The sequence below is a fragment of the Pongo pygmaeus genome, chromosome 9, assembly GCF_028885625.2.
Source record: "Pongo pygmaeus isolate AG05252 chromosome 9, NHGRI_mPonPyg2-v2.0_pri, whole genome shotgun sequence".
NCBI classification, from domain to species: Eukaryota; Metazoa; Chordata; class Mammalia; order Primates; family Hominidae; genus Pongo; species Pongo pygmaeus.
This window is the reverse complement of record NC_072382.2, coordinates 14484136-14510476: the sequence shown is the minus strand read 5'-3', so window position 1 is coordinate 14510476 and position 26341 is coordinate 14484136. Positions and strand designations below refer to the sequence as shown.

At 38.9% G+C, this 26341-nt stretch overlaps 1 protein-coding gene across 23 annotated transcripts in view; it reads left to right on the top strand.

The window, feature by feature from the left end:
• Positions 1-26341, top strand: part of LOC129008307 (membrane-spanning 4-domains subfamily A member 8-like) — a 111721-nt gene that overhangs the window by 71377 nt on the left and 14003 nt on the right. For 17 of the 23 annotated variants that reach the window (XR_010127551.1, XR_008492509.2, XR_008492520.2 and 14 more), the window contains 3 exons: positions 1319-1413; positions 12143-12286; positions 14140-14193. Coding sequence is in view for 8 of the 23 variants with exons in the window: in XM_054440368.2 (XP_054296343.1) it covers positions 1369-1413; positions 12143-12286; positions 14140-14193 (243 nt within the window). In the remaining 15 variants the exon portion in view is untranslated. Of the gene's footprint in view, positions 1-1318; positions 1414-12142; positions 12287-13241; positions 13397-14139; positions 14194-26341 lie in introns of all 23 variants that reach the window. The other 6 variants (XR_008492518.2, XR_008492514.2, XR_008492508.2 and 3 more) reach the window with 1 other exon arrangement.

The window sequence follows — 26341 nt, the reverse complement described above, 5'->3', positions numbered from 1 at the left end:
AGTTTGTTACATAGGTACACATGTGCCATGTTGGTTTGCTGCACCCATCAACTCATCATTTACATTAGGTATTTCTCCTAATGCTATCCCTCCCCCAGCCCCCTGACAGGCCCCAGTGTGTGATGTTCCCCACCCTGTGTCCATGTGTTCTGGTTGTTCAACTCTCACCTATGAGTGAGAACATGAAGTGTTCTGTCCTTGTGATAGTTTGCTGAGAATGATGGTTTCCAGCTTCATCCATGTCCCAGCAAAGGACATGAACTTAACCTTTTTATGGCTGCATAGTATTCCACGGTGTATATGTGCCACATTTCCTTAATCCAGTCTATCATTGATGGACATTTGGGTTGGTTCCAAGTCTTTGCTATTGTGAATAGTGCCACAATAAACATACATGTGCATGTGTCTTTATAGTAGCATCATTTATAATCCTTTGGGTATATACCCAGTAGTGGGATTGCTGGGTCAAATGGTATTTCTAGTTCTAGATCCTTGAGGAATCGCCACACTGTCTTCCACAATGGTTGAACTAGTTTACGGTCCCACCAACAGTGTAAAAGTGTTCCTATTTCTCCACATCCTCTCCAGCACCTGTTGTTTCCTGACTTTTTAATGATCGCCATTCTAACTGGTGTGAGATGGTATCTCATTGTGGTTTTGATTCGCATTTCTCTGATGACCAGTGACGATGAGCATTTTTTCATGTATCTGTTGGCTGCATAAATGTCTTCTTTTGAGAAGTGTCTGTTCATATCCTTTGCCCACTTTTTGATGGGGTTGTTTTTTTTCTTGTAAATTTGTTTAAGTTCTTTGTAGAATCTGGATATTAGCCCTTTGTCAGATGGGTAGATTGCAAAGATTTTCTCCCATTCTGTAGGTTGCTGCTATAGGCTTTCTTTTGTATTTACCATGAGGCTTAAATAAAAAATCTTGTAGGTATACCTATTTTAAGCTGATGACAACTCAATTTCATTTGCTTACAAAACCTCTACACTTTTACACCCCATACCACATTTTACATTTTTCTGTTACAGTTTACATCTCTAGGAAAGATTAAAATAATGAGAGTGGGTCAGCTACATCAAAAGGTATCTACTCAGTCTCACTTAAAGGTCATTATAGAAGAATAAAATCTAAGAGGTAGCTTTTGGTTTTTGCCAGGAAGTTATTGCTGTTTAGCAGAGAATAGTATCAGTGGGTTGATGCAAAAAGCTTTTTGCAAGGAATTGCTAAGTAGGGGAAAATCCCAGGCATCCATTTCAAGTGCCTTATCTCAAAATAATAATTAGTATTACTTGTTCTCTATATTTCTCTACAGAAAAGGAGTCCACTCATCCTCTATAACTGCTATACAATATCTTTGTTAAAATGCCGAGAAGATTTATCCTAAAAGAAGGCACCAAAGCAATGGGGGTAAGGACTAAGTGCTACTTGGGTTAATAAATGACTAGTGTTGCTTCTTCCTAATAGAAAAAGGAGAAGACACTGACCATATCTTCCCCAAAGGAAGGAGAATTGACAAAAGTGTCCTAAGGTGATGATAACTAGCCTAAAGCTAATTAGACTCAAATGTGATGGCCCCAAAAAAACATTCTGGAATAGTTAAACATTACCACAACCCACCCAGGATTCTAACAAATACATTCTGAGTTTGCTGATATATGAGAGGTCCATTTTCTGCCTGTGTCTGTAAACAGTTTGAATCAAAGCTCATCAATCATAAAGAGGTCAGGCAATGGGCTTAAAACCAGAAAAGGCTGTAGACCCTGGGGCACTGTACTGTCAACATGTGCCCCTTACATTCAGCTCAAGTGGGTCACATTCTGCTTCACTGATCTCCCGCTCAGCTCTCCTCAATCTTAGAATACTATACCCTTTTGTATTATCCACCAATATTTGTGGGACCTGGAATCACATTTGCATTTAAGTCAGCAACATTAAAGCTTGCACTAGGAAAATTCTCAATGTATCAAATGTATTATTATCTCCAGCTGGTTGAGACCTACCCAGTACACTATCAGAATGCAGGGCATACCTATATGCAGTAAAGCCCCATATACAGGAAGGGCAGGGAACTGGTGGTGTTCCCAATACAGTGGTGTTTTAGGTCTAGGTTGATTGCTTTTCATCTGCTTATCTGGCCTGGAAGATGGTGGTGACAATGTGTTTGAGAAGGTATAGGCCTATTACTGGCCACCTATTGACCTACCAGTGAGATCTACCACCTAAGAGAAGATGAAGGGTTTAGGATCTGTGATGGTTAATTTTAGATATCAACTTGACTGGATTAAGGAATACCTAGAAACCTGATAATGCGTTATTTTAGGGTGTGTTTGCTGCAAGAGTGTTTCCAGGAGAGACTAGCATGTGAGTCTGAATGGACCAGGTGGGGAAGATCCATCCTCAATATGGGTAGACACCATCGAATCTGCTAGTAATCTGAAGAGAACAATAACAGAAAAGGCAAATATGTCAGCTTACTGCTGGAACTAGGACATACTCTTCTTCTCCTGTCTTTTGACAACAACTTCAGGCTCTATGGCCTTTGGACTCCAGGACTTAAACCAGTGGCCCCCCCAGGTTCTCCGGCCTTTGGCCTTGGACTGAGAGTAACATCACTGGCTTCCTTGGTTCTGAGGTCTTCTAACTTTTGAACTGAGCCATGCTACTAGCATGCCAGGGTCTCCAGCTTACAGATGACCTCTCATGGGACTTCTCAGTCTCCACAGTTCCATAAGCCAATTTCACTAATGTATGTATACATTCTATTGAGTTCTGTCTCTCTGGAGAACCCTGACTAATAGAGATTTTGGTACTAGGAGTGGTTCTAGAGGGGCAGAATTTTAAGAATTAGTGTACTTAATTGATTTGGGGGTTTCTGGAATCAGCTCTCTAATCTGGTTAGACCTGAAAGTACAGAGGGCTTTACTTCCAGTAGTACAGAGAGCACTGATAGTTCATGGTATGAACTTTTTATAAATATACACAAAATGAATGCATTTGATACTCCTAATTCACCACTTATAAGAGGCAAGAAATTTAGTCACTCTATACATAATACTTTTGAACATTTGTGGAAAACCAAGAAACATAATGACCTCAGTTGGTTGCTCTTATCATTGCTGGACAAAGTGACAAAAGAAAAGGATGAACTCAGGGATTCAGTTTCTCAGCTCCAGCTCCACATACATGACCTAAGACTTTCTAAGTGTGCCCTGGGGTCAGAATCTTCTCTCCTGCAGCCACAGGACTGAAATTGTCAGAAATAAAATACAATTCCTCATCATGCAATTGGCTGAATTATAATTTGATGGGATCCTGTAAGTTGGGATGGAGATATGTGGAAAGACCTTGATGAAACTGGGGACATTAAGCTCCTAAATTCTGATGAGCCTTGTTTGCCAACAGAAGTGGTCTGCCCCCCTACCCACAGTAGTATTAACCTTTCCACCTCTGTCTGCGGGAATTAGCTCTGCATTGCTTAAGCAAATAGTAATGGCCTCCCCTGAGGCAGTTGCCCAGCAAGACAATACTAATTCTTGTCTTGCTGAGGCAGTTGCCCAGCAAGACACTACTAATTCTATTTAGGACCCACCTTCAACCTTCTTTGCTTCTAGGCCTATAACTAGACTCAAGTACTCTAAAGTTGTGGTACAAAGTATGATCAATGAGGAGATGTACTATACCTCAAAAAAACAGCTCATGTTTTCTAGTGTATACATGTGTGGGAATTGATATTAAAGGTGTGGAATAATGGTGGAAGGAACATAAAATATGATCAGATTGAATTTGTTGATATGGGCCCACTAAGCCCATATTCTGCCTTTAATATTGCAGCTCAAGGAGTTAAGAAAGGTGCTAACAGTTTTGTTCGTTGGTTGATTGGTTGGTTGGTTAGCTGAAACATGGATCAAGAGATGACCTAAAGTGAGAGAGTATGAGGTGCCTGATCTCCCTTGTTTTACCTGAAAGGGATTCAAAGGCTTATATGGGAATGCTAGAGTGAATTTGTCATGTAAAACCTCCTCACCCACACTAGGAGGGTTCAGAGACATGCTTTTCACCAATACCTTGAGAAAAATATGTTATGGCTAACTAGCCAACACCATAGATCTACAGAAGTCAGACTGTTCTGATTCTTGTTTTGACTCTGCTTTCTATTGTGGTAACTGCACCCACCTTGCCTTTGATGGTTGAGTGCTGTCATTTGACATCTGCTACCTCAGAATCTAATTATTCTTCTCACATTTAAGTTTTCCAATGGGCACAGCCTCCAGAGAAGAACAAACTGCAGTCAGCCCGTTGGAAAACTTAAATGTGAGAAGAATAATTAGATTCTGAGGTAGCAGATGCCAAATGGCAGCACTCAACCATCAAAGGCAAGGTGGGTGCAGTCAGCACAACAGAAAGCAGAGTCAAAACAAGAATCAGAACAGTCTGACTTCTGTAGATCTAGGGTATTGGGTAGTTAATCACAGTGTTCCTAGATATGAAATAGATAGGAAGACTACTAAATTCTTACTTGATCTGTACAAGCAGAAAACTTTCTGGTCAAGTGAACAAAAGTCTACCTCAAAACATAAAAACAGAGAATTATGACCCCTCAATCAATTCCCAGACTTGAGCCAGTTTACAGATCCACACCCATTGAATGAAAATAGGCCATGTCCCCACCAAGAAAGGACCCTGATATACTACCTAAAATTTATACTGGTACTCTTTCTCCCATACTTCTCCAATGGGACCTATGGCCTTTTACCAGCAGAACTATACATTGAGGAAAGGGAAATAATCAGAACTTTTGGGGAGTACTGGACACTGGCTCTGAACTGACATTGATTCCAGGAGATGCATACCATCACTGTGGCCCTCCATTTAGAGTAGAGGCTTATGAAGGCAGGTTATTAATGGAGTTTTAGCCCAGGCCTAACTCACAGTGGGTCAAGCTGGTCCCCAAACCCATTCAGTGGTCATTTCCCCAGTTCCAGAATACACAATTAAAATAGACATACTTTGCAGCTGGCAGACTCCCTACATTGGTTTCTTAACCTGTGGAGTATAGTGAGAAAAGATAAATGGAAGCCTTTAGAGCTGCCTCTACCTAGGAAAATAGTAACTCAAAACCAATACTGCATTCCTGGAGACAATGCAAAGATTAGCGTCACCATCAAGAACTTGAAAGATGCAGAGGTGGTGATGCCCACCACATTTGCATTCAACTCTCCTGTTTGGCCTGTGCAGAAGACAGATGAATCCTGGAGAAGGACAGTGGATTATTGCAAGCTTAACTAAGTGGTGACTCCAGTTACAGCTGCTGTACCATATCTGGTTTACTTGCTTCAGCAAATTAACACATCTCCTGGTACATGGTATGCAGCTATTGATCTGGCAGATGCCTTTTTCTCCATCCCTGTCTACAAGTCCTACCAGATACAGTTTGCCTTCATCTGGAAAGGCCAGTTATACACCTTTACTGTCCTACCCCAGGAGTATATTAACCCTCCAAACTTACGTCATAACTCAGCCTGCAGGGATTTTGATTGCCTTTCTCTTCCACAAGATATCACATTGGTCCATTATATTAATGACATTATGGTAATTACCAGTAACTACTATGGACTTATTGGTAAGACATTTGCATGTCAGAGAATGGGGGGAAAGATGAGTAAAACCCAGGGTAAATCCTTCTATCTCAATAAAATTTCCAGGGCTCTCATGGTGTGGGTCATGACAAGATATTTGTTCTAAAGGCCAAGATGTTTCACCTGATGCTCCCTAGAACCAAGAAAGAGGCACAATGCCTAGTCGGCCTATTTTAATTTTGGAGGCAACACATTCCTCACTTGAGTGTCTAGGTTATCCACCAAGTGACACAAAAAGATGCTAATTTAGAGTGGGCCTCAGAATAGGAAAAGGCTCTGAAATAGATCCAGGTAGCCGTGCAACCTGCTCTGCCAGTGGGGCCTTATGACTCAACAAACTCAATGGCACTTGAGGTAACAGTGACAGAGAGGGAGGCCTCTATAGATAAGATACAGTGAATGACCTTGGGATTTTAGAGCAAGGCCCTGCCATGTTCCACAGATAACTGCTCTGCTTTTGAAAGACAGCTCTTAGCCTCCAACTGGGCCTTAGTAGAAACTGAATGTTTGACCAGGGTCCATCAAGTAACAATACAACCTTATCTGCCCATTATAAAATAGATGTTGCCTGACCCACTAAGCCATAAGGCTGGGCATGCACAACAACACTCCATCATCAAATGAAAGTGGTACATATATGATCAGGCCTGAGCAGGTCCTGAAGGCACAAGTAAACTACATGAAGAAGTGGCCCAAATGCCCATGGTTCCTACTCCTGCTATGTTGCCTTCTCTCTTGCAGTCTTCACTTACGGCCTCATAAGGAGTACCCCATGATCCAGGCAAAAGCCAAAAGTAGACAGCTATAGCACTTACCGCCCCTTTCTGGTACATTCCCGAAGGACAGTGGTGAAGGGACATCTTTTCAATGGGCAGAACTTCAAGCAGTGCACCTGGTTATGAACTCTTCTTGGAAGGAGAAATGGCCTGATGCGAGATTATATACTGATTCATGGGCTGCAGCTAATGGTTTGGATGCACAGAGACTTGGAAGGAACATGATTGGAAAATTAGTGAAAAAAAAATGGAGAAGAGGTATGTGACTAGACCTCTGAGTAGGCAAAGGATGTGAAGATATTTGTGTCCCACATGCATGCTCACCAAAGGGTGACCTCAGCAGAGGAGGCTTTTAGTAATCAAATGGATAGGATAAGACCCATTGAGTGGACACTAGTTAGCTTGTTTCCCTAGCCGCCCTTGTTATTGACCATTGAGCTCATTGAAAAAGTGTCCACGGTGACGGATATGGAGATTATGCATGGGCTCAGCAATATGTACTTCTACTCACCAAGGGTGACCTGGATATGGCCACCACTGAGGGCCCAATCTGCTAGCAGCAGAGACCAACACTGAGCCCCCACTATGGCACCATTCCCCAAGGTGCTACTTGGAGGCAGGTTGATTATATTGGACCACTTCCATCATGAAAGGGGCAGCATTTTGTCGTTACTGAAAGATGCTTATTCTGGACATAGATTTGTCTTTCCTGTATGCAATTCTTCTGTCAAAACTGCCATCCATGGATTTGCAGAATGCCTTATTCACCATCATGGTATTCCATGCAACATTGCTTCTGACCAAGGAATTTACTTTATAGCCAAAGAAGTTTAGCAGTGGGCTCATGCTCATGGAATTCACTGTCTTGTCATGTTTGCCATTATCCTGAAGCAGCCAGCTTACTAGAATGGTGGAATGACCTTTTGAAGTTATAGTTACAGTGCCAGCTTGGTGACAGTACTTTACAGGGCTGGGACAAGTTTCTCTAGAAGCCTGTATATGCTCTAAATCAGCATCCAATATCTAGTACCCTTTCTCTCATAGCCAGGATTCACAAGTCCAGGAATCAAGGGATAAAAGCAGGAGTGGCACCACTCACCATTACCCCAGTGACCCACTAGCAAAATTTTTGCTTCCTGTCCCTGTGACTTCATGCTCTATTTTTGTCAAACTAACAAGATGTCTGGTATAGAAGTCTTAGTTCCAGAGAGAAGAGTGCTTCTACCAGGAGCAACAACAATGATTTCTTTAACTCAAAGTTAAAGCTGCCCCCCAGCCACTTTGGGCTCCTCATGCCTCTGAGTCAACAGGCAAAAATGAGAGTTAACGATGTTAGCTAGGGTGATCAATCCAGGATGCCAAGGGTAAATTGGACCACTACTTCACAATGAATAGAGGTAAAAATGAATATGTCTGGAATACAGGAGATCCCTTAGGGTGTCTCTTAGTACTGTCATGCCCCATGATTAAGGTCAATGGGAAATTACAACAACTCAATCCAGGCAAGCCTATGAATGGCCCACACTCTTCAGGATTAAAGGTTTGGGTTATCCTGTCAGGTAAAGAAACATGACCAGCCAAGGTTGCATTATACCCAGGCACAACCCAAATGTAGACAGCTGTAGCACTATAGCCCCTTTCTGGGGGCATTCCTGAAGAAAATAATGAAGAAAAATCTTCCCAGTGGACAGAGCTTCAAGCAGTACACCTGATTGTATATTTTGCTTGGAAGGAGAAATAGCTGGGTATGTGACTGTGTACTAATTCATGGGCTGTGGCCAGTGTTGTGGCTGGAATGTCAGGGACTTGAAATGAATATGATTAGAAAAGTGGTGGCACAGGAGTCTGGAGAACAGGTTTGTGGATAGACTTCCGAATAGGCAAAACACATAAAGATATTTGTGCCCCATGTTAATGTCCACCAAAGAGCAACCTCAGCAGAGGAAGATTTCTTTTTTTTTTTTTTTTTTTTAGACGGGGAGACGGAGTCTCTTTTTGTCACCCAGGCTGGAGGGCAGTGGTGCAATCTGGGCTCACTGCAACCTCTGCCTCCCCAGTTCAAGTGATTCTCCTGCCTCAGCCTCCCAAGTAGCTGGGATTACAGGCGCGCACCACCACGCCCAGCAAATTTTTGTATTTTTACTAGAGACGGGGTTTCACCGTGTTGGCCAGGCTGGTCTTGAACTCCTGACTTCAGGTAATCCACCCGCCTCGGCCTCCCAGAGTGCTGGGATTACAGGCGTGAGCCACCACGCCCAGCCAGCAGAGGACGATTTTAATAATCAAGTAGATAGGATGGCCCGTTCTGTGGATACCACTCAGCCTCTTTCCTCAGCCACCCCATCATTGTCCAATGGGCCCATTAACAAAGTGGCCATGGTGGCAGTGGCAGGGATGGAGGTTATGCATGAGCTCAGCCACATGGACTTCCACTCACCAAGGCTGACTTGGCTACAGTCACTGATAAGTGCCCAAAATGCCAGGAGCAGAGATGAACACTGGGTTCCTGATATGGTGCTATTCCCTGGGGTGATTAGCCTGGTGGCAGAATGACTACATTGGACTATTTCTATCATGGAGAGGGCAGTGTTTTCTTCTTACTAGAATAGATACTTATTCTGGATATGGTTTTACCTTCCCTGCATTCAATGCCTCTGCAAAAACTACCATCCGTGGACTTACAGAATGCCATATCTATTGCCATGGTAATGCCACACAGCATTGTTTTTGATCAGCGAACTCACTTCAGAGCAAATGAAGTACAACAATAAACTCAAGTTCATGTAATTTGCTGGTCTTACCATGTTCCCCACCATTGTGAAGCAGCTGGTTTGACAGGATGATGGAATGAACTTTTGAAGACAATTACAGCACCAGCTAGCTGGCAATACCCTGCATAACTGGGGGAAGGTTCACTAGCAGAGTGTTTCTCCCACAGCTAGGATTCACAGGTCCAGAAATCAGGGAGTGAAAATGCGAGTGACACCACTCGCTATTACCCATAGTTACCTACTAGTAAAAATTTGTTTCCTGTCCTGAAACCTTATACTCTGCTTGTCAGATGTCTTTATTCCAATGGAAGAATGCTTCTACCAGGAGACATAATAATGATTTCATTGAACTGGAAGTTAGGACTCCCAACTAGCCATTTTGGACTTTTTATCTCTGAATCAGTTGGCGAAGAAGGGAGTTATTGTGCTAGAAGGGTTTATCGATACTGACTACCATGAAGAAATTTGGCCTATTTCTTCACAGTTAAGGAAGTATATATTAGTAATACAGGAAGCCCCCTAGGGCATCTCCATATTACCATGTCCTGTGATTAAGGTCAATGGAAAACTACAACAACTCAATTAGAACAGGACTACTGATGGCCCAGACTCTTCAGGAGTGATGGTTTGGGTCAACCCACCAAGTAAATAATCACAGCCTGTTGAGGTGCTTGCTGAAAGCAAAGGAAATATGGAATGGGTAGTGGGAGAAAATAATTATAAATACCAGCTATAGCCATGTGGCCAGTTACAGAAATAAGGACTGTAATTGTCATGAGTATTTTTCCTTATTTTGTTATGAACATGTTTGTGTATATTACATACCTTTGTTTTCTTCCCTCTCTTATCCCCTTATCATGTAACATAAGATGTGTTGTCTTTATGATATAGTTTTTAAGTTGTGGTATTTCAACAGAAGAGTAAACGTCACTCAAGAATTTTGCATCCTCTTCTGGAAAAGTGTTAGTGCATTTTTTGTTGTATTCATGACAGCTGTTAGGCAAAAGTATATCTTTCTTTGGAGATTAAGTATGGTTTCACAAGATGTGTAAGTGGACTGCTAAGTGGACACGAAGCTGACTTGTGATGGGTAATTTTATGTGTCAACTTATCTCTGTCAAAATGTGCCTAGATAGTTGTTCAAACATTATTCTGGCTGTTCCTGTGAGGGTGTTTGTGGATGACATTAACATTTAAGTCACTGGTCTTTGAGTAAAGCAGATTGCCCTTCATAATGTGGGTAGATTTTATTCCATCAGTTGAAGGTCTGAGTGAAACAAAAGGCTGACCTTCCCCCCTCCATTTCCCTCATCCCTCCCCTCATGGAGCAAGAGGAATTTTCCAGAAGACTGCCTTCAAGCTTCATCTGCACCATCAGCTCTTCCGTATCTCCAGCCTGCTGGCCCACACTATAAATTTTGGACTTGCCAGCCAAAATTTACAGAGTACATGTACAGATACATAGTAAATCAAAACGACTGAGGCAAGTCTAAATCATTTTAAGATGTTTGTTTGCCAAGGTTAAGGACATGCCTGAGAAAGAACCCGGGGAAAGAACGGGGAAAATTGTGACCCATACTTTTTCTGAAAAGGGTCTGGAGACCTCAGTATTCAAAGGCAAAAGTGCAGGTATTGAGGAAAGAGGAAGAAATTTTTTAAACGGTGTGACTAGATAAGAGGCAAGCAGTTGCATCCTCTTGAGTGTTTCATCAGCCATTCCCTGAATACACAATTTACACGAGAGGGGGATACAGGAATAGTTACATATACATTTGGCTAGTCCAATAAATCTACATTTTTACATAAGATAAACATAGGGTAGAGGAAGCAATCAGATATGCATTTGTCTCAGGTGAGCAAAGGGATGACTTTGAGTTCTGTCCTTTGTCCCATACCTATGAAGATAAGGTCCTGAGATTTATTTTCCTTTTACTAACATATAATATATATTATACACACATATATGTATATATAAAATATATAGGGTCTGTTTCTCTGAAGAACTCTGGATAATACTTTTACATAATCTCAATACCAGAACAGAAACCCATATATTCCCTATGAACATGAATTTTAAGGTAATCTGATTGAAGTAGCTTTAATTCACTTAAAACTACCTAAATGGATGAGAGAGAAAGAATGGGCACCAGGGGGTAAACTAGTTGCAGGGCAGGTGATGTTGGGTTTTAATCTCCAATACGGCCCCTTCGGTGGTTGCACATATCCTAGTCACTGGTGTGTGCAGGTGGCTCTACTCCGGCTGGAGAATACAGCCCAGCTCCAAGCAGGCCCCAGAGAACCACTTCACATAAGAGCTATAGAAAACCAGGAGTCACTAGAGGGCCTGCTTGCCTGTTTTTTGAACAAGGTCTAGAGCTGTGATCCAGATTGGTTACAAAGGTCAGCACTGGTTGCAGGAGCAGGCAGAGCAGAGAGAAACTGAGGTCCAAGTCACAAACAAGAGAGGATGAGGGAAGTAAGGCAAGATCAAAATTTCCTATTTGGGATTCGCAGTGGAGAACAAGAGCTGAGTCTACAGGCTGGAGCTGGCCTCAGAGAACCAACCATGGGACGGAGACAAATATCAAGAAGAACCTTAAGGGTCCTCAGAGCCAACAGCTCTCCTTTTGTTGTGTGTCCTGGGCCAAACAAATAGGCCTCTGCTTTTTACTTAACTAGAACCAACTAGAAAAATAAATATTAGTTATCTCTAAAGGTTGCTATGAAACAAAAGCAAATACTCCCTGTTTAAATACATGAGGAGACTGCACCACCTAACTGTGGCTGCCATTTCTCTACTCAGCCTGCTTTCTCTCTGACACATAATTCTTTCACTACTGCTTCAGAAGTACCAGGGTAAAGCAAACATTCTCCTAACCTCTCAGTCACCCAAACTGTAATCATCTGTGATAGATTTGACTTGAGTAATAATGTTGGCTCTCTCTTCTCACAGGCTGTGCAAATAATGATTGGCCTGATTCACAGTGCACTGGGAACTCTCTGGATTCATTGGATTTTGCTAAGAGAGGATTCAAGTGGTTCTGGTCCTATCCCTATAATTGCTGTAGTAATTTACTCATTTTTGTCGTCATTTTTTGTGAGTAAACCATGGTATTATTGCTTTCAATTCATTTATTTTTTTCTACTGAATTCAGGTGTCTAGAAATGGGCTAAAGACCCAATCTCTAACTTAAAGGAGCCCATTTTTGTGTGACAGACTTAGAAACGCCTTATGTTTGTTGCATGTTTTAATAATTTTCTTGAGAGTGTGAGGTGCCTATAAGGAAAATATATTAAAGGAGTATGCTTGAAGAATAATAAAGAGACTGGCTATTTGGGTAACTATAAGGCTTATCTTTTGCAGAGTGAAAAATCCAAAGGCCTTAGCTTAATGCCTGGGGCTACAGAGGCAATTTTTGGAGAGATTGTATACAGAAAGAGAGGGAAAAAAAGGAGACCTAGGGGCACAGGAGGAATTTGGGGAAATTAAACAGAGATTTCTAAAGTAGATGTTTTGAATAAGGGTATTATAATAACTCCATGGTAGCAGTTGCCAAAATTCCCACCAAGGGCACGCCCAATTACAGAAGCAGAAAGTTTACCCAAGGTTAAATTTCTCCATAGAAGAGAGTTTTATTACCTCCTTACCCACAACTTTGTACTTTTCAAGCAAAAACAGGGCTTCAAGGGAGAGAAGATTTAGTATAACCCAGTCCCTTTTGCTTTGTGAAAAGGCCTCTGAGGCATCCCTGTACAGTCATTTCACCCAGAGAAGGGCCTGGTGATCTTTGCTCTGGATAAAAGACATTATTTTCTCTAAGGCTTTCCTATAGTGGGAGTCCTCAAGTGGAAGAAGACATTTACCAACACTGAGAACTTTCTGGAAAGAGTGTATGTAATAAAGACAAATCATTTAAACTAAAATAATACAATGAATCACCTATTGCAAATCATCTAGAAAGAATCCTCAGCCCAAGATATGGAAGAGGAGCATATGACAGATATTTAGCCGTAGATAATAATTATTCGATTTTATATCTATTGTGTATCAGGCACCTCCAAAAGGCACTTCAAGTTCGTTTTACCTTAATTGCCACAACAACCCCATGAGATAGCTATCGTTCATCGCCATTTGACAAACAGGGAAACTGAGGCTTGGAGAACTTAAGTGACTCTCACAGAGTGACACAGCAATAAAGTGTCAGAGGTAAAAACAAACAAACACAAGCTAAGATGATTCTGCCTTCATGACAGGATTTCATTTTCCTGGGCTGAAGGATCCCCAGTCCCCTTCTTAGTATGTTTGAATCATCTTTTGTTATTGCTGCAGGCAGATTGAAGACAGGTATATGATTTACTGGAAAAAAATTAATTCTTGGTATACCAGAAACAACAATCCTTTCAATTAGTGCCAGAAGGTGATGATAGCACTTAGGGTATGACATTTGTGGAAGGCAACCTATAAATCTTCAGATCTAATGTTTTCTGAAACTGTTCCCACTGATGAAATTTTTTTTATAACATTATGGGAGAAACGTACTTCTTGCAAGTGAGAGCCATGACACTAGCCACTAGGAATATTTTCTAATAATTCACTTCAAGGGATCAATAAATGACAATTAAAACAAGTGAAGTGCCTACAACTTGTCCTCATAAAATCATTGTGAGCTCCCTAAGTCCCATCACCTATGCAAAGGTCTCATTAATGACCAGAGACTTTAAAACATTTTTCATCCCTATAATAGAGAAAGAGTGAATCTATGCTTTAGAAATTGTACTAGCAGTCACTACAGACATCGAAGGGGGTTTTTCATGTTAAAATCACTTTCTTCAGAAATTCATTCAGTACTACTTTGGATATTAGGAATGCCACTGGCTCTAGGGAAAGAAGCTATTGAGGGGATTATCATAAGGCATTGTGTGTTTATAAATGCTTATTTCTATCCCCAGTTCATCAACTCAGGATCCAGTAGTGTAATACAGAAGCCTGTTACAAGATATAAGGTATGTCAGAATATTTGGAGCAACTCTAAAGATTAAAATGTTACTTGGTGCAAACAAACAAAAAAAGAAATTATTGCTGGGCCAACTTTTTTGGGGAAAAAAAAACTTTTCCAAATGTTTAAATGAAAAAAAAATATTTAATTTTTGTAAAGATATCCTCCAGTGCATCCTCTGTGCATGAGTGTTGGAGGAGGATACAGTGTGAGCAATAATATTGTATACAGAGACAGACGTGAGAGTTTCCATGAAATAAATCATTTCAAGCTATCTCAACGAGCATACATAACCAAATAAAACTCAAGACAAGGTCTTACTCTGTCACCCAGGCTGGTGTGCAGTGGGTGATCACAGCTCAATGCAACCTGGAGCTCCTGGGCTCAAGTGATCCTCCAGCCTCAGCCTCCCAAATAGCTGGGACTTCAGGTGTGTGCCACCACACCTGGTTAATTTTTTCATTTTTTGCAGAGATAAGGGTCTTGCTATGTTTCCCAGGCTGGTTTTGAACTCCTGGCCTCAAGGCATACTCCTGCCTTGGTCTCCAAAAGTGCAGGGATTATAGACATGAGCCACTAGACCTAGCCACCAAATAAAACTTCGACCCTGAGAGTCAAAGCGTTGGGAAGGGAAGAAATGTAATTAGGATAAGATTAGAAAATTAGTGTCTAGTTAAGGAGAATGGATAAGAGAAAATAATGTGTGAAAAGAGAATTGCCTTCAGCAAAACCAGGTCTAGGAAACATCAGTTAGAACGCAAACCAGATATCATGACAACACATCTAACAAAAAGGATGGTCCTTTTGCTTTTAGAACTTCCCTCCTGCCTCCCACAGCCCCCTTGTGATTAGGATCACAGCTCTGGAGGCAGATGGCCTGAATTTTCCAATTCTGACTGCCTTACTAGTGCCTGTGTAACCCTGAGCAAATTACTTTACTCTGTGCCTCACTCTGCTCATCTAAAAAATAAAATGTGGTTAATAATAGTAACTACCTCAAAGAGTTGCTGTGAGGATTAAATTAGTAAGTAAGCATAAAGAACAGTACCTGGGGCTACATATGGTGGCTCATGCCTATAATCTCAGTCCTTTGGGAAGCCAAAGGCAGGCGGATCAGCTGAAGTCGGGAGTTCGAGACCAGCCTGGTCAACATGGCGAAACCCCGTCTCTACTAAAAATACAAAAATTAGCTGGGTGTGATGGCGCACGTCTGTAATCCCAGCTACTCAGGAGGCGGTCAGAGTGGTGTCAGAGGCCATTTTTCTCAGCCCCAGATTGGAAGCTATAATTATGGGCATTAAGCTATTACACTTTTTTTAACTTCTATTCCCAAGGTAGCCACTGTTAATATCATTTTTCATTCTAGTCCTTTTTCTAAGCTTTTTTTTTTTTTTTTGTAATTTGTTTGCAAGCAGAGTGAACATGTGACTTAGAAGTCATCTTGTGTTGCTTTTCCACGGAAAACCTTACATCCCCAGAGATATAAGTACAGATGACATCAAAGCCCATAAAGCCCCCATGTGATTTTGTAAACTCCCAGAACTGGCATTCTCATAGTTTAGTTTCTGTATTGGTGCATACTGTCCCAAATTTGCTCCACAACACCCAAAGAAACAGGTGTGAATAAACTCAGCCCCTTGACTGATTTTCACAAAAACTCACAAGAAGTTTTGGGTTTTTTTACTTGAGGATTGGTGGGGGAAGATTATGATTGTAATTTCCAAGTTCCAGTCACGACCTAGATCCCTTTGTAACTCTCTCCCTAATCCCCATCACTGTCTTCTGCCCTTTTTTTTCCATCTCCCCACTCCACCTCAATCAATCAATCTATCTATACATATACATATATATGTGTGTGTGTGTGTGTGTGTGTGTGTGTGTGTATATATAATTTGCTGCGTGTCAGGCATGTTCTATGTATGTAGGATGCATCAGTGAACAAACAGATGAAAATTTATTACCCTTAGGGAGCTTACATTCTAATAGCAGGATAAAAGCAATAACAATAAACAGGACAAACAGGGAAATAATATGGTATGTTAGAAGGTGATAGGTGTGATGAAAAAAAGAAAACGTAATAAGGGCTGCCATGGTTTTGTCTTGAGCATTTGGATGGATTCAACTGAGAATCTTAGACATGAAGATATTTAAAGCCAGGAGTCTTGCTGAGATCTCCAATGGAAAGAACACAACAAAGACAAAAAGAGAAACAAGAACTGAGCCCTAGGGCACTCCAACATGAAAAATAGAAAAAAGAGGAGAAAACAATAATTTTTTTACTTGAAAAGTTTCTTGGTTTAATCATGTTCTAAAGAGTAAAATATTATATCTTATTCATGTTTTCAAGTTAAAGCAGAAAATAAATGTAGAATATATGTTTTTGTTTGAGTTTTTTTTTGTTTGTTTTTTGCTTGTTTGTTTGTTTTTTGAGACAGAATCTTGCTCTGTTACCCAGGCTGGAGTGCAGTGGTGCAATCTCAGCTCACTGCAACCTCCGCCTCCCAGGTACAAGCAATCCTCCCAACTCAGCCTCCCAAGTAGCTGGGACTACAGGCACCCACCACCACGCCCTGCTAATTTTTGTATTTTTAGTGGAGACGGTGTTTCATCATGTAGGCCAGGCTGGTCTCGAACTCCTGACCTCAAGTGATCTACCCACTTCAGCATCCCAAAATGCTGGAATTACAGTCATTAGCCACTGTGCCCCACCAGAATATATGTCTTTTGTACCATAATTTTTAAATTGTTTTTTCAAATAATATGCATTAAGTGACTCCCTTTTGGGGTGCAGATATTTGAGTTCAGGAACTTTTTTCTGAAAACATATATATTTATTTTCATGTAAACCTGGGAAAGTCTTTAGCTGTCTATGTAAGTATTATCTTAATTGATTCTTTTTTTAAGCATACAACTCAATAGTTTTTAGTATATTCACTGATATGTGCAATTATTAACACAGTCCATTCAAAAACATCTTCGTCACCTCAAAAAGCAACTCTGTACCCCTTGGCTATCACTCTCATCCCCAACTTCCCATTCTCCCCAACCTTAGGCAACCACTAATCCACACAGGGTCTCCATTTATTTTCCTACTCCAGACATTTCATTAAAAATGAATCACATAATATGTAATCTCTTGTTAACTGGCTTATTTCACTCAATATATTGTTGTAAAAGTTCACTCATGTTGTAGCATATATCAGTACTTTATTCTTTTTATGACTAAACATTTCTATACACCATAACATTCAAGCTGAGAGTCAAATCAAAAATGCAATTGCATTTACAATAGCCACAAAAGTAATAAAATATCTGGAAATACATCTAACCAAGAAGGTGAAAGATCTCTACAAGGAAAACTAGTTAATACAAAATATTGCTTAAAGAAATCATATATGACACAAACAAATGGAAAAACATTTTATACTCATGGATTAGAAGAATCAAAATAATTAAAATGGCCATACTGCCCAAAGCAATCTACAGATTCAATGCTATTTCTATCAAATCACCAATTATCATTTTTAGCAGAATTAGAAAAAGTATTTCTAAAATTCATATGGAATCAAAAAAGAACCCAAATAGCAAAAGCAATCTTAAGCAAAAAGAATAAAGCCAGAAGCATCCACATTACCTGACTTCAAAGTATACTACAAGGGTATAGTAACTAAAGCAGCATGGTACTAGTGCAAAAACTGGCACATAGATCAGTGGAACCAAACAGAGAATTTGGAAATACATCTGCACACCCAAAACCAACTTATATTCAACAAAGTCAACAAAAATAAGCAATTGGGTAAGGATTCCCCATTCAGTAATGGTGCTGGGATAACTGGCCATCCATATACAGAATAATAAAACCGAACCCTCAAAAGCAATTGCAACAAAAACAAAAATTGACAAATGGGACCTAATTAAACTAAAGACTTTCTGCACAGCAAAAAAAAAGAAACTATTAAACTAAACAGACAGCCTGCAGAATGGGAGAAAATATTTGCAAACTATACATCCTACAAAGGACGAATACTCAGAATCTATAAGTAACTTAAACAATTCAACAAGCAAAAGACAAATAACCAAATTAAAAAGTGGGCAAATGACATGAACAGTCACTTCTTAAAAAGAAGACATACAAGCAGCCAACAAGCATGAAAAATGCTTAATATCACTAATTGTCAGGAAAATGTAAACCAAAACCAAATGAGATACCATCTCACACCAGTCAGAATGGCTATTACTAAAAAGTCAAAAAATAGATGTTGGTGAGAATGAGGACAAAGGGAACACTTATACACTATTGGTGGAAAAGTAAATTAGCTCAGTCCCTGTGGAAAGCGTTTGGAAATTTCTAAAGAACTAAAAATAAAACTACCACTTGACCCAGCAATCCCATTACTGCATATACACCCAAAGGAAAATAAATCATTTTACCAAAAAGGCATATGCATTTACATGTACATCACAGCACTATTCACAATAGCAAGGACATGGGATAAATCCAGGTGCCCATCAATGGTGAATTGAGTAAAGAAAATGTGAGAGAGATATATATATACATATATATACACATACCATGGAATACTACACAGCCATAAAAAAGAGTGAAGTCATGTCCTTTGCAGCAATATGGATGCAGCTGGAGGCCATTGTCCTAGCTGAATTAACGCAGAAACAGAAAACCAAATGCTAGTGGAGTTATAATAAGTGGGAGCAAAACGTTGGGTACATATGTACATAAAGATAAGAAAATAGACATTGATGAATGCTACAGGGGGAAGGCAGGAGGGAAGAAAGTTTTAAAAACTACCTCTTGGGTACTAACTGGGTGATGGGATCAATCATACCCCAAACCTCAGCATTATAAAATGCACCCAAATAACACCTGTACATGTGCCCCCTGAATCTAAAATGAAAGTTGAATTTTTTTAAGAACATGGGAATAGATATTGTTTTATTTCTATAGTTTATTCAGAAATAAATCTGCACACCCACACCAACTGGTATTCAACAAAGTCAACAAAAATAAACAATGGGGTAAGGAGTCCCTATTCAATAATGGTGCTGGGATCACTGGCCATCCATATACAGAATAATAAAACCGGACCCTCTGAATGCCTTTTGGATTTTCTTTACTGCCAAACTGCCCTGGTTAGAACTTCTATTACAAGGTTGAATAGATATAATGAAAGCATATCTCACTGTCTTATTCCTCATGAAAGCATTGAGTCTTTCGCCAATAGGTGTGTTAGGTGTGGATTTTTATCAGATGCTCCTTATCAGGTTGAGAAAGATCCCATCTATTCCCAGTATTTTGAGTGTTTTTATCATAAAACAGTGAAGGATTTTCACCAAATGCTTTGTCTATATCAATTGAGATGATCATATGTGTGTTTTTCTATTTTATTGATATGGCATATGAAATTAATTGTATAAGATAAAACCAACCTTGCATTTGTGGAATAAATCACACTTGCTTACAGTGTACAAGCATACCTCATTTTATTGTGCTTTGCTTTATTGCACCTCACAGATAATGAGGTTTTTTACTAACTGAAGGTTTATAACGACACTGCATCAAGCAAAGCTGTTTCTTCAACATCACGTGCTCACTTCATGTCTCCGTGTCACCTTTTGGTAATTCTCACAATATTTCAAATTTTTTATGATTATTATATTTGTCATGGTGATCTGTGATCAGTGACCTTTATGATTATTATATTTGTCATAGTGATCTGTGATCGGTGACCTTTGATATTAACATTGTTATTGTTTTGGCATACCATAAACTGTGTCTATATAAGATAACAAATTTAATTGATAAATATGTGCGTTCTGACTGCTCTACCAACCATCCTTACCCTTGTCCCTCTCCATCTCCTTGGGCTTCTCTATTTTCTGAGATACAACATTGAAATTAGGCCAATTAATAACCATACAATGGCCTGTAAGTGTTAAGTGAAAAGAAGAACCACACATCTCTCTCTTGTCCAAAGTTATAAATGATTAAGCTTATGAGGAAGGCATATAGAAAGCTGAGATAGGCCAAAGTTAATCCTCTTGCACCCAACCATTAACATAGGTGTGAATGTAAAGGAAAAATTCTTGAAGGAAATTAAAAGTGCTGCTTGAGTTAACACACAAATGATAGGAAAACAAAACAAGCTTGTTGCTGATGTGGAGAAAGTTTTAGTGGTCTGGATAGATCAAACCAACTCCAGCATTCTCTTAAGCCAAAGCCTAATCCCTAGCAAGGCCCTAATTGGCTCTTTTCAATTCAGTGAAGACCGAGAGAGATGAAGAAGCTTCAGAAGAAGAGTTTGAAGCTAGCAAGGTTGATTCATGAGGTTTAAGGAAAGAAGTTGTCTCCATAACATAAAAATACAAGGTGAAACAGCAAGTAATAATGTAGGAGCTGTAGCAAGTTATCCAGAAGATCTAGCTAAAATAATTGATGAAGGTGGCTGTATTAAACAACAGATTTTCAATGTAGATAAAACAGCCTTATATTGGAAGAAGACGTCTTATAGGACTTTCCCAGCTAGAGACAAACAGACAATGGTTGGGCTCAAAGCTTCAAAGGACAGGCTGACTCTCTTGTTAGAGGCTAATGCAGCTGATGACTGTAAGTTGAAGCTAATGCTCATTTACTATTCTGAAAATTCTAGGGCCCTTAAGAATTAATCTACTCTGCTTATGGTCTGTAAATGGCATAAGAAAGCATGGATAACAGCACATCTGTTTACAGCATGATTTACAGAATATTTTAAGTTCAATATTAAGAACTACTGCTCAGGGAAAAAAGCTTCCTTTTAAAATATTACTGCTCATTGACAGTGCACCTGGTCACACAAGAGCTCTAGTGGAGATGTATAAGATTAATGTTGTGTTTTCATGTCAGTTAACATAACATCCAATTTCCAGGGATGAATCAAGGAGTAATTTTTACTTTCAAGTCTTGTTATTTAAGAAATACATTTTGTAAGACTACAGCTGTCATAGCTAGTGATTCCTCTGATAGATCTCGGCAAAGTAAATTGAAGAGCTTCTGGAAGATTCGCCATTCTAGATGACATTAAGAGCATTAATGACATACACGAGGAGGTCAAGATAGCAACATTAGCAGGACTTTGGAAAAAGTTGATACTACCTCTCATGAATAACTTTGAGGGGTTCAAGACCTCGCTGGAGGAAATCACTGCAGATGGGATGGAAATAGGATGTGACTGAATTGCTGTAATCTCCTGATAAAACTTTAATGGATAAAGAGTTGCTCCTTATGGATGAGTAAAGAAAGTGCTTTCTTCAGGTGGATGCTACTCCAGTGAAGATGCTATGAACATTGCTGAAATGACAGTGAAGAATTTAGAATATTACATAAGCATAGTTGATAAAGCACTGTCAAGGTTTGAGAGGATTGATTCCAATTTTAGAAGAAGTTTTATGGTGGATAAAATGCTATCAAAAAACATTGCATACAACAGAGGAAACTTTTGGGAAAAGAAGAGTTGATGGGTGCAGCAAACTTCATGTTATCTAATCTTAAGAAATTGCCACAGGCACCCCAACCTTCAGTAAACACCACCCTGATCAGTCAGCAGCCAGCAACATCAAGGCAAGACCCTCCACCAGCCAACACATTACAACTCACTGAGGCTTAGGTGATCATTAGCTTTTTTTTAGCAATAAAATATTCTTAAATTAAGTACATTTTTAGACATAAAGCTATTGCACACTTGCACACTTAATAGCCTACAATAAACTGTAAACTGTAGCATAACTTTTTTTTTTTTTAGGCGGAGTCTCTCTGTGTTCCCCAGGCTGGAGTGCAGTGGCACAATCTCGGCTCACTGCAAGCTCCATCTCCCGGGTTCATGCCATTCTCCTGCCTCAGCCTCCCAAGTAGCTGGGATTACAGGCACCTGCCACCACGCCCGGCTAATTTTTTTGTATTTTTAGTAGAGACGGGGTTTCGCTGTGTCAGCCAGGATGGTCTTGATCTCCTGACCTTGTGATCCACCTGCCTCGGCCTCCCAAAGTGCTGGGATTACAGGCGTGAGCCACTGCACCCAGCCAGCCTAACTTTTATATGCATTGGGAAACTAAAAAATTCATCTGTTACTTTATTAAAATATTCATTTTATTGCAGTGGCCTGAATCTCCAAGTTATGCCTGCATATTTCTTTTTCTGTGTTGCTGTATTAAGTTTACTAACATTTTGTTGAAGATTTTTGTGTCCATGTTCATAAGAGATCATGGTTTTTAGTTTTCTTTTGTTGTGATGCATTAGTCTGATTTTGATCTCAGGGTAATAGTGGCCTCATAGAATGAGTTAGGAAGTGTTCCCTCCTCTTCTATTCTTAGGAGAGTTTGTGAAGAAGGTGATTCTTTAAATATTTGGTAGAAGTCACCACTGAAGTAATCTGGGTCTGCACTTTTCTTCATAGAAGATTTGATTATAAATATAAATATCTTAATTTTTTATAGTCTATTAAGATTTTCTATTTCTTCCTTAGTCAGTTTTAATAGTTTGCATGTTTCAGCAGGTTATCTAATTTGTTGGCATATAATTGCTCATAGTATCCTTTTATAATCACATTTATTTCTATAAGGTTTGTAGTAATGTTTCCACATTCATTTCTGATTGTACTAATTTGAGACTTCTCTATTTTTCTTTAGTCTCATTAAAGGCTTTTCAATTTTGTTCATCTTTCAAAGAATCAACTTTTGTGTCCATTGATTTTATCTATTGTTTTTCTATTTTGCTTGTAAATAATTTTTGCTTTAATCTTTACTACTTTATTTCCTTCTGCTTTCTTCAGGTTTGATTTTTTTTTTTATTTTCATTATCTTAAGATGGAAAGTTAGGTTTTTGATTTGGGGTCCTTCTTTTTTAGTATAGGCATTTACAGCTATAAATTTCTATCTAAACACTAATTTGTCTGCATCCTATAAGTATTGATATGCTGTATCTTCATTTTCATTCATCTCAAAGTATTTTCTAATTTTCTTATTTCTTCTTTAATCCCTTGGTTATTTAGGAGTGTGTTGTTAATTTCCACATATTTGGGGTTTCCCAAATTTCTGTTATTAATTTTAATTTTGTTCCATTGTACTTAGAGAAAATACTTTACTATTTCTAGCCTTTTAAATTTATTAAAATGTGTTATGCCCTAAACTCCGGTCTATTCCAAAGAATGTCCCATGTGCAGTTCAGAAAACCATGTATTCTTCTGTTGTTGGGTGAAATGTTCTACAGATGTCTGTTAGGTCTAGTTGGTTTATAACGTTGTTCAAATCTTCTATTTCCTTGTTTATGTTCTGCCTTGTTGCTCTACTCATCATTAAAAGTGGGTCATTGAAGTCCTTAACTACGATTGTTAAATTGTCTATTTCTTTCTTTGTTTCTGTCTGGTTCTGCTTTGTGTATTTCAAGCCTCTGTTCTTAGAAAATGTATGTTTATAATTCTTATCTTCCTGATGAGCTGACCTTTCACCATTATAAAATGTTCCTCTCTATCTCTAGTAGCACTTTTTTTTTTTTTTGAGACAGAGTCTCACTCTGTCACCCAGGCTGGAGTGCAGTGGTGCGATCTCTGCTCACTGCCAGTTCTGCCTCCTGGGTTCACACCATTCTCCTGCCTCAGCCTCCCGAGTAGCTGGGACCACAGGCACCCACCACCACGCCCAGCTAATTTTTTGTATTTTTAGTAGAGACAGGGTTTCACCGTGTTAGCCAGGATGGTCTCCACCTCCTGACCTCATGATCCACCCACCTCGGCCTCCCAAAGTGCTGGGATTACAGGCGTGAGCCACCGTGCCCGGCCAACATTTTATTTTGTCTGGTATTAGTATAGCCATTGTAGCTTTCTTGTGTTTGTTCTTTGGATTACAAATATTTTTCTGTTTTTTTGTTTTCATTCTTTTTGTGTCTTTGAATCTAAAGTGTGTCTCCCATAGACAGCACATAGTTGGATGTGGTTTTTGTATCCAGTCTGACAATCTCTGCCTTTGATTGAATGGTTTTATTAATTCACATTTAATCTTATATTGAAATAGTTAGGTTTGCATTTGACATTTTACTTTTTCTCCATGTTTTATGTTTTTTGTTTCTCTATTCTGCCTTGACTGCTTTATTTTTTTGCTAAGTGGATATTTTCTAATGTAATATTTTAATTTTTAATAATTTTTTACTGTATATTTCAATTATTTCATTAACTGTCGCTCTAAGGCTCATCATATTTTAACTTATCAAAATCTGCATCATATTTATACTAATTTAATTCTGGTGAAATATAGAAACATTATCCCTATATAGCTCTATTTCAATACCTCTTTATGTGATATTATTGATGTATTACATCTCTGAATGTTACAAACACAAGATAACATTATCATTATTACTTTATATAATTCTATCTCTTTTAAAGAAGCAAAGAGAAGAAAAGGAACAAGTATACATTTACAGCTTTTGTTATTTACCATTTATTTACCATTACAATTTATTATTTATGATAAATTTTTTATTTATAATTTCTTGTTCTCCTCATTTGTTCCTGTGGGTTCAAGTTTAACATCTAGAGTAAATTCCTTAGCTTAAAATACATTTGCTCCCCTCCCCCCACTTTTGCTGTTATTGGCAAATATATTGCATTTCCCTATGTTATAGACCCAACAATACATTATATACATATTGTTTCATATGATTGCTTTTTAAATAAGTTAGTAGAAGAAAGAGGATAAATTTGCATTTACACTTTCTTTTATATTTGTATAATCTTCTTTTGTCAGTGATCTTTATATTTTCATGAGATTCAAATTACTATCTGTAGTCACTTGCTTTCAGTCTGAAGAATTTTGTTTAGTATTTTTTGTAAGTCATGCTAGCAACAAATTCTTTCAGATTTTTGTTCAGAACAAAATCTGAACAAAACAAGAAATGTCTTTTTCTTGTTTTCATTTTTGAAAGATAGCTTTGCTAGAAGTAGGATTCTTGGTTGACAGGTTTTTTTTTTTCTTTGAACCCTTTGAATTTGTTATTCCACTACCTTCTGGATTTCAGTGTTTCTGATTAGAAGTCAGCTGTTAATCTTATTGGAGTTCCCTTGTACGTCTCAAGTCATTTTTCTCTTGCTGCTTTCGAGATTTTCTCTTTGTTGGCTTTCAGCATTTTTCTGTGATATGTCTACTTGTGGATTTCTTTGTGAGTTTCTTCCTTGGGATTTGTTGAGATTCCTAGGGGGTATAGATTAATGGCTTTGAATAAATGTGGAAAGTTTTCAGGCATTATTTCTTTGAATATATTTTCTGCTTCTTTCTCTTTCTCTGCTTGTCTGGTACTTTCATTATGTATATGTTGTTGTCCTTAATGGTATTTCACATCTCTCTAAGTCTCTATTCATATTTCTTCATTCACTTTTCTCTCTGTCTTTCAGGTTGCATAATCTCTATCAATCTATCTTGAAATTCACTAATTCTTTCTTCTGCCACTTCAAATCTACTGTTGTGCCACTCTAATGAATTTTTTATTTTAGCTGTTATAATTTTCAACTCCAGAATTTCCATTTGGTGTTTTAAAAATGATTTATATATCTTTATTGATATTCTCTATTTGATGCAATATTGTTATCACACCTTCCTTTACTTCCTTAATCGTGGCTCACTTAAGTGCTCAAACATCTTTATAATGACTATTTTGAAACATTTGTTTATTAAATATTATATCTGGTCTCTCACAGTTTTTGTTGCCTACAGTTTATATCATCTATGGGTCAAACTTGACTGTTTCATTGCCTGTTTTATATTGTTGCCTATTATATAATTGTTTTGTTGGAAACTGGGCATTTTAGATAATACATTATAGCAACTCTGGGTACTCATCCCCCACACCAGGACTTATTGTTATTTACTTGATTAGAAAAAAACTGTCTGGGTTGTTTCAGTGAAGTCTATTTCTCCCTCCTCACTGTTAAGCTCTGACGTTGCCCCTTATAGGGTGCAGGCTTGTGATGCCCACAGTCACCCTGGGATGACATTTATCTTGGAAAGGCTCTCTTTGTCTCTTTCCCTAACCATACCCAGCTGTTAAGCTCTACTAGTGCTTGCTGGTTGTTCTGAGGCAAAAACTGCTTCACAGAATAACCCAAACAAATTTGAGC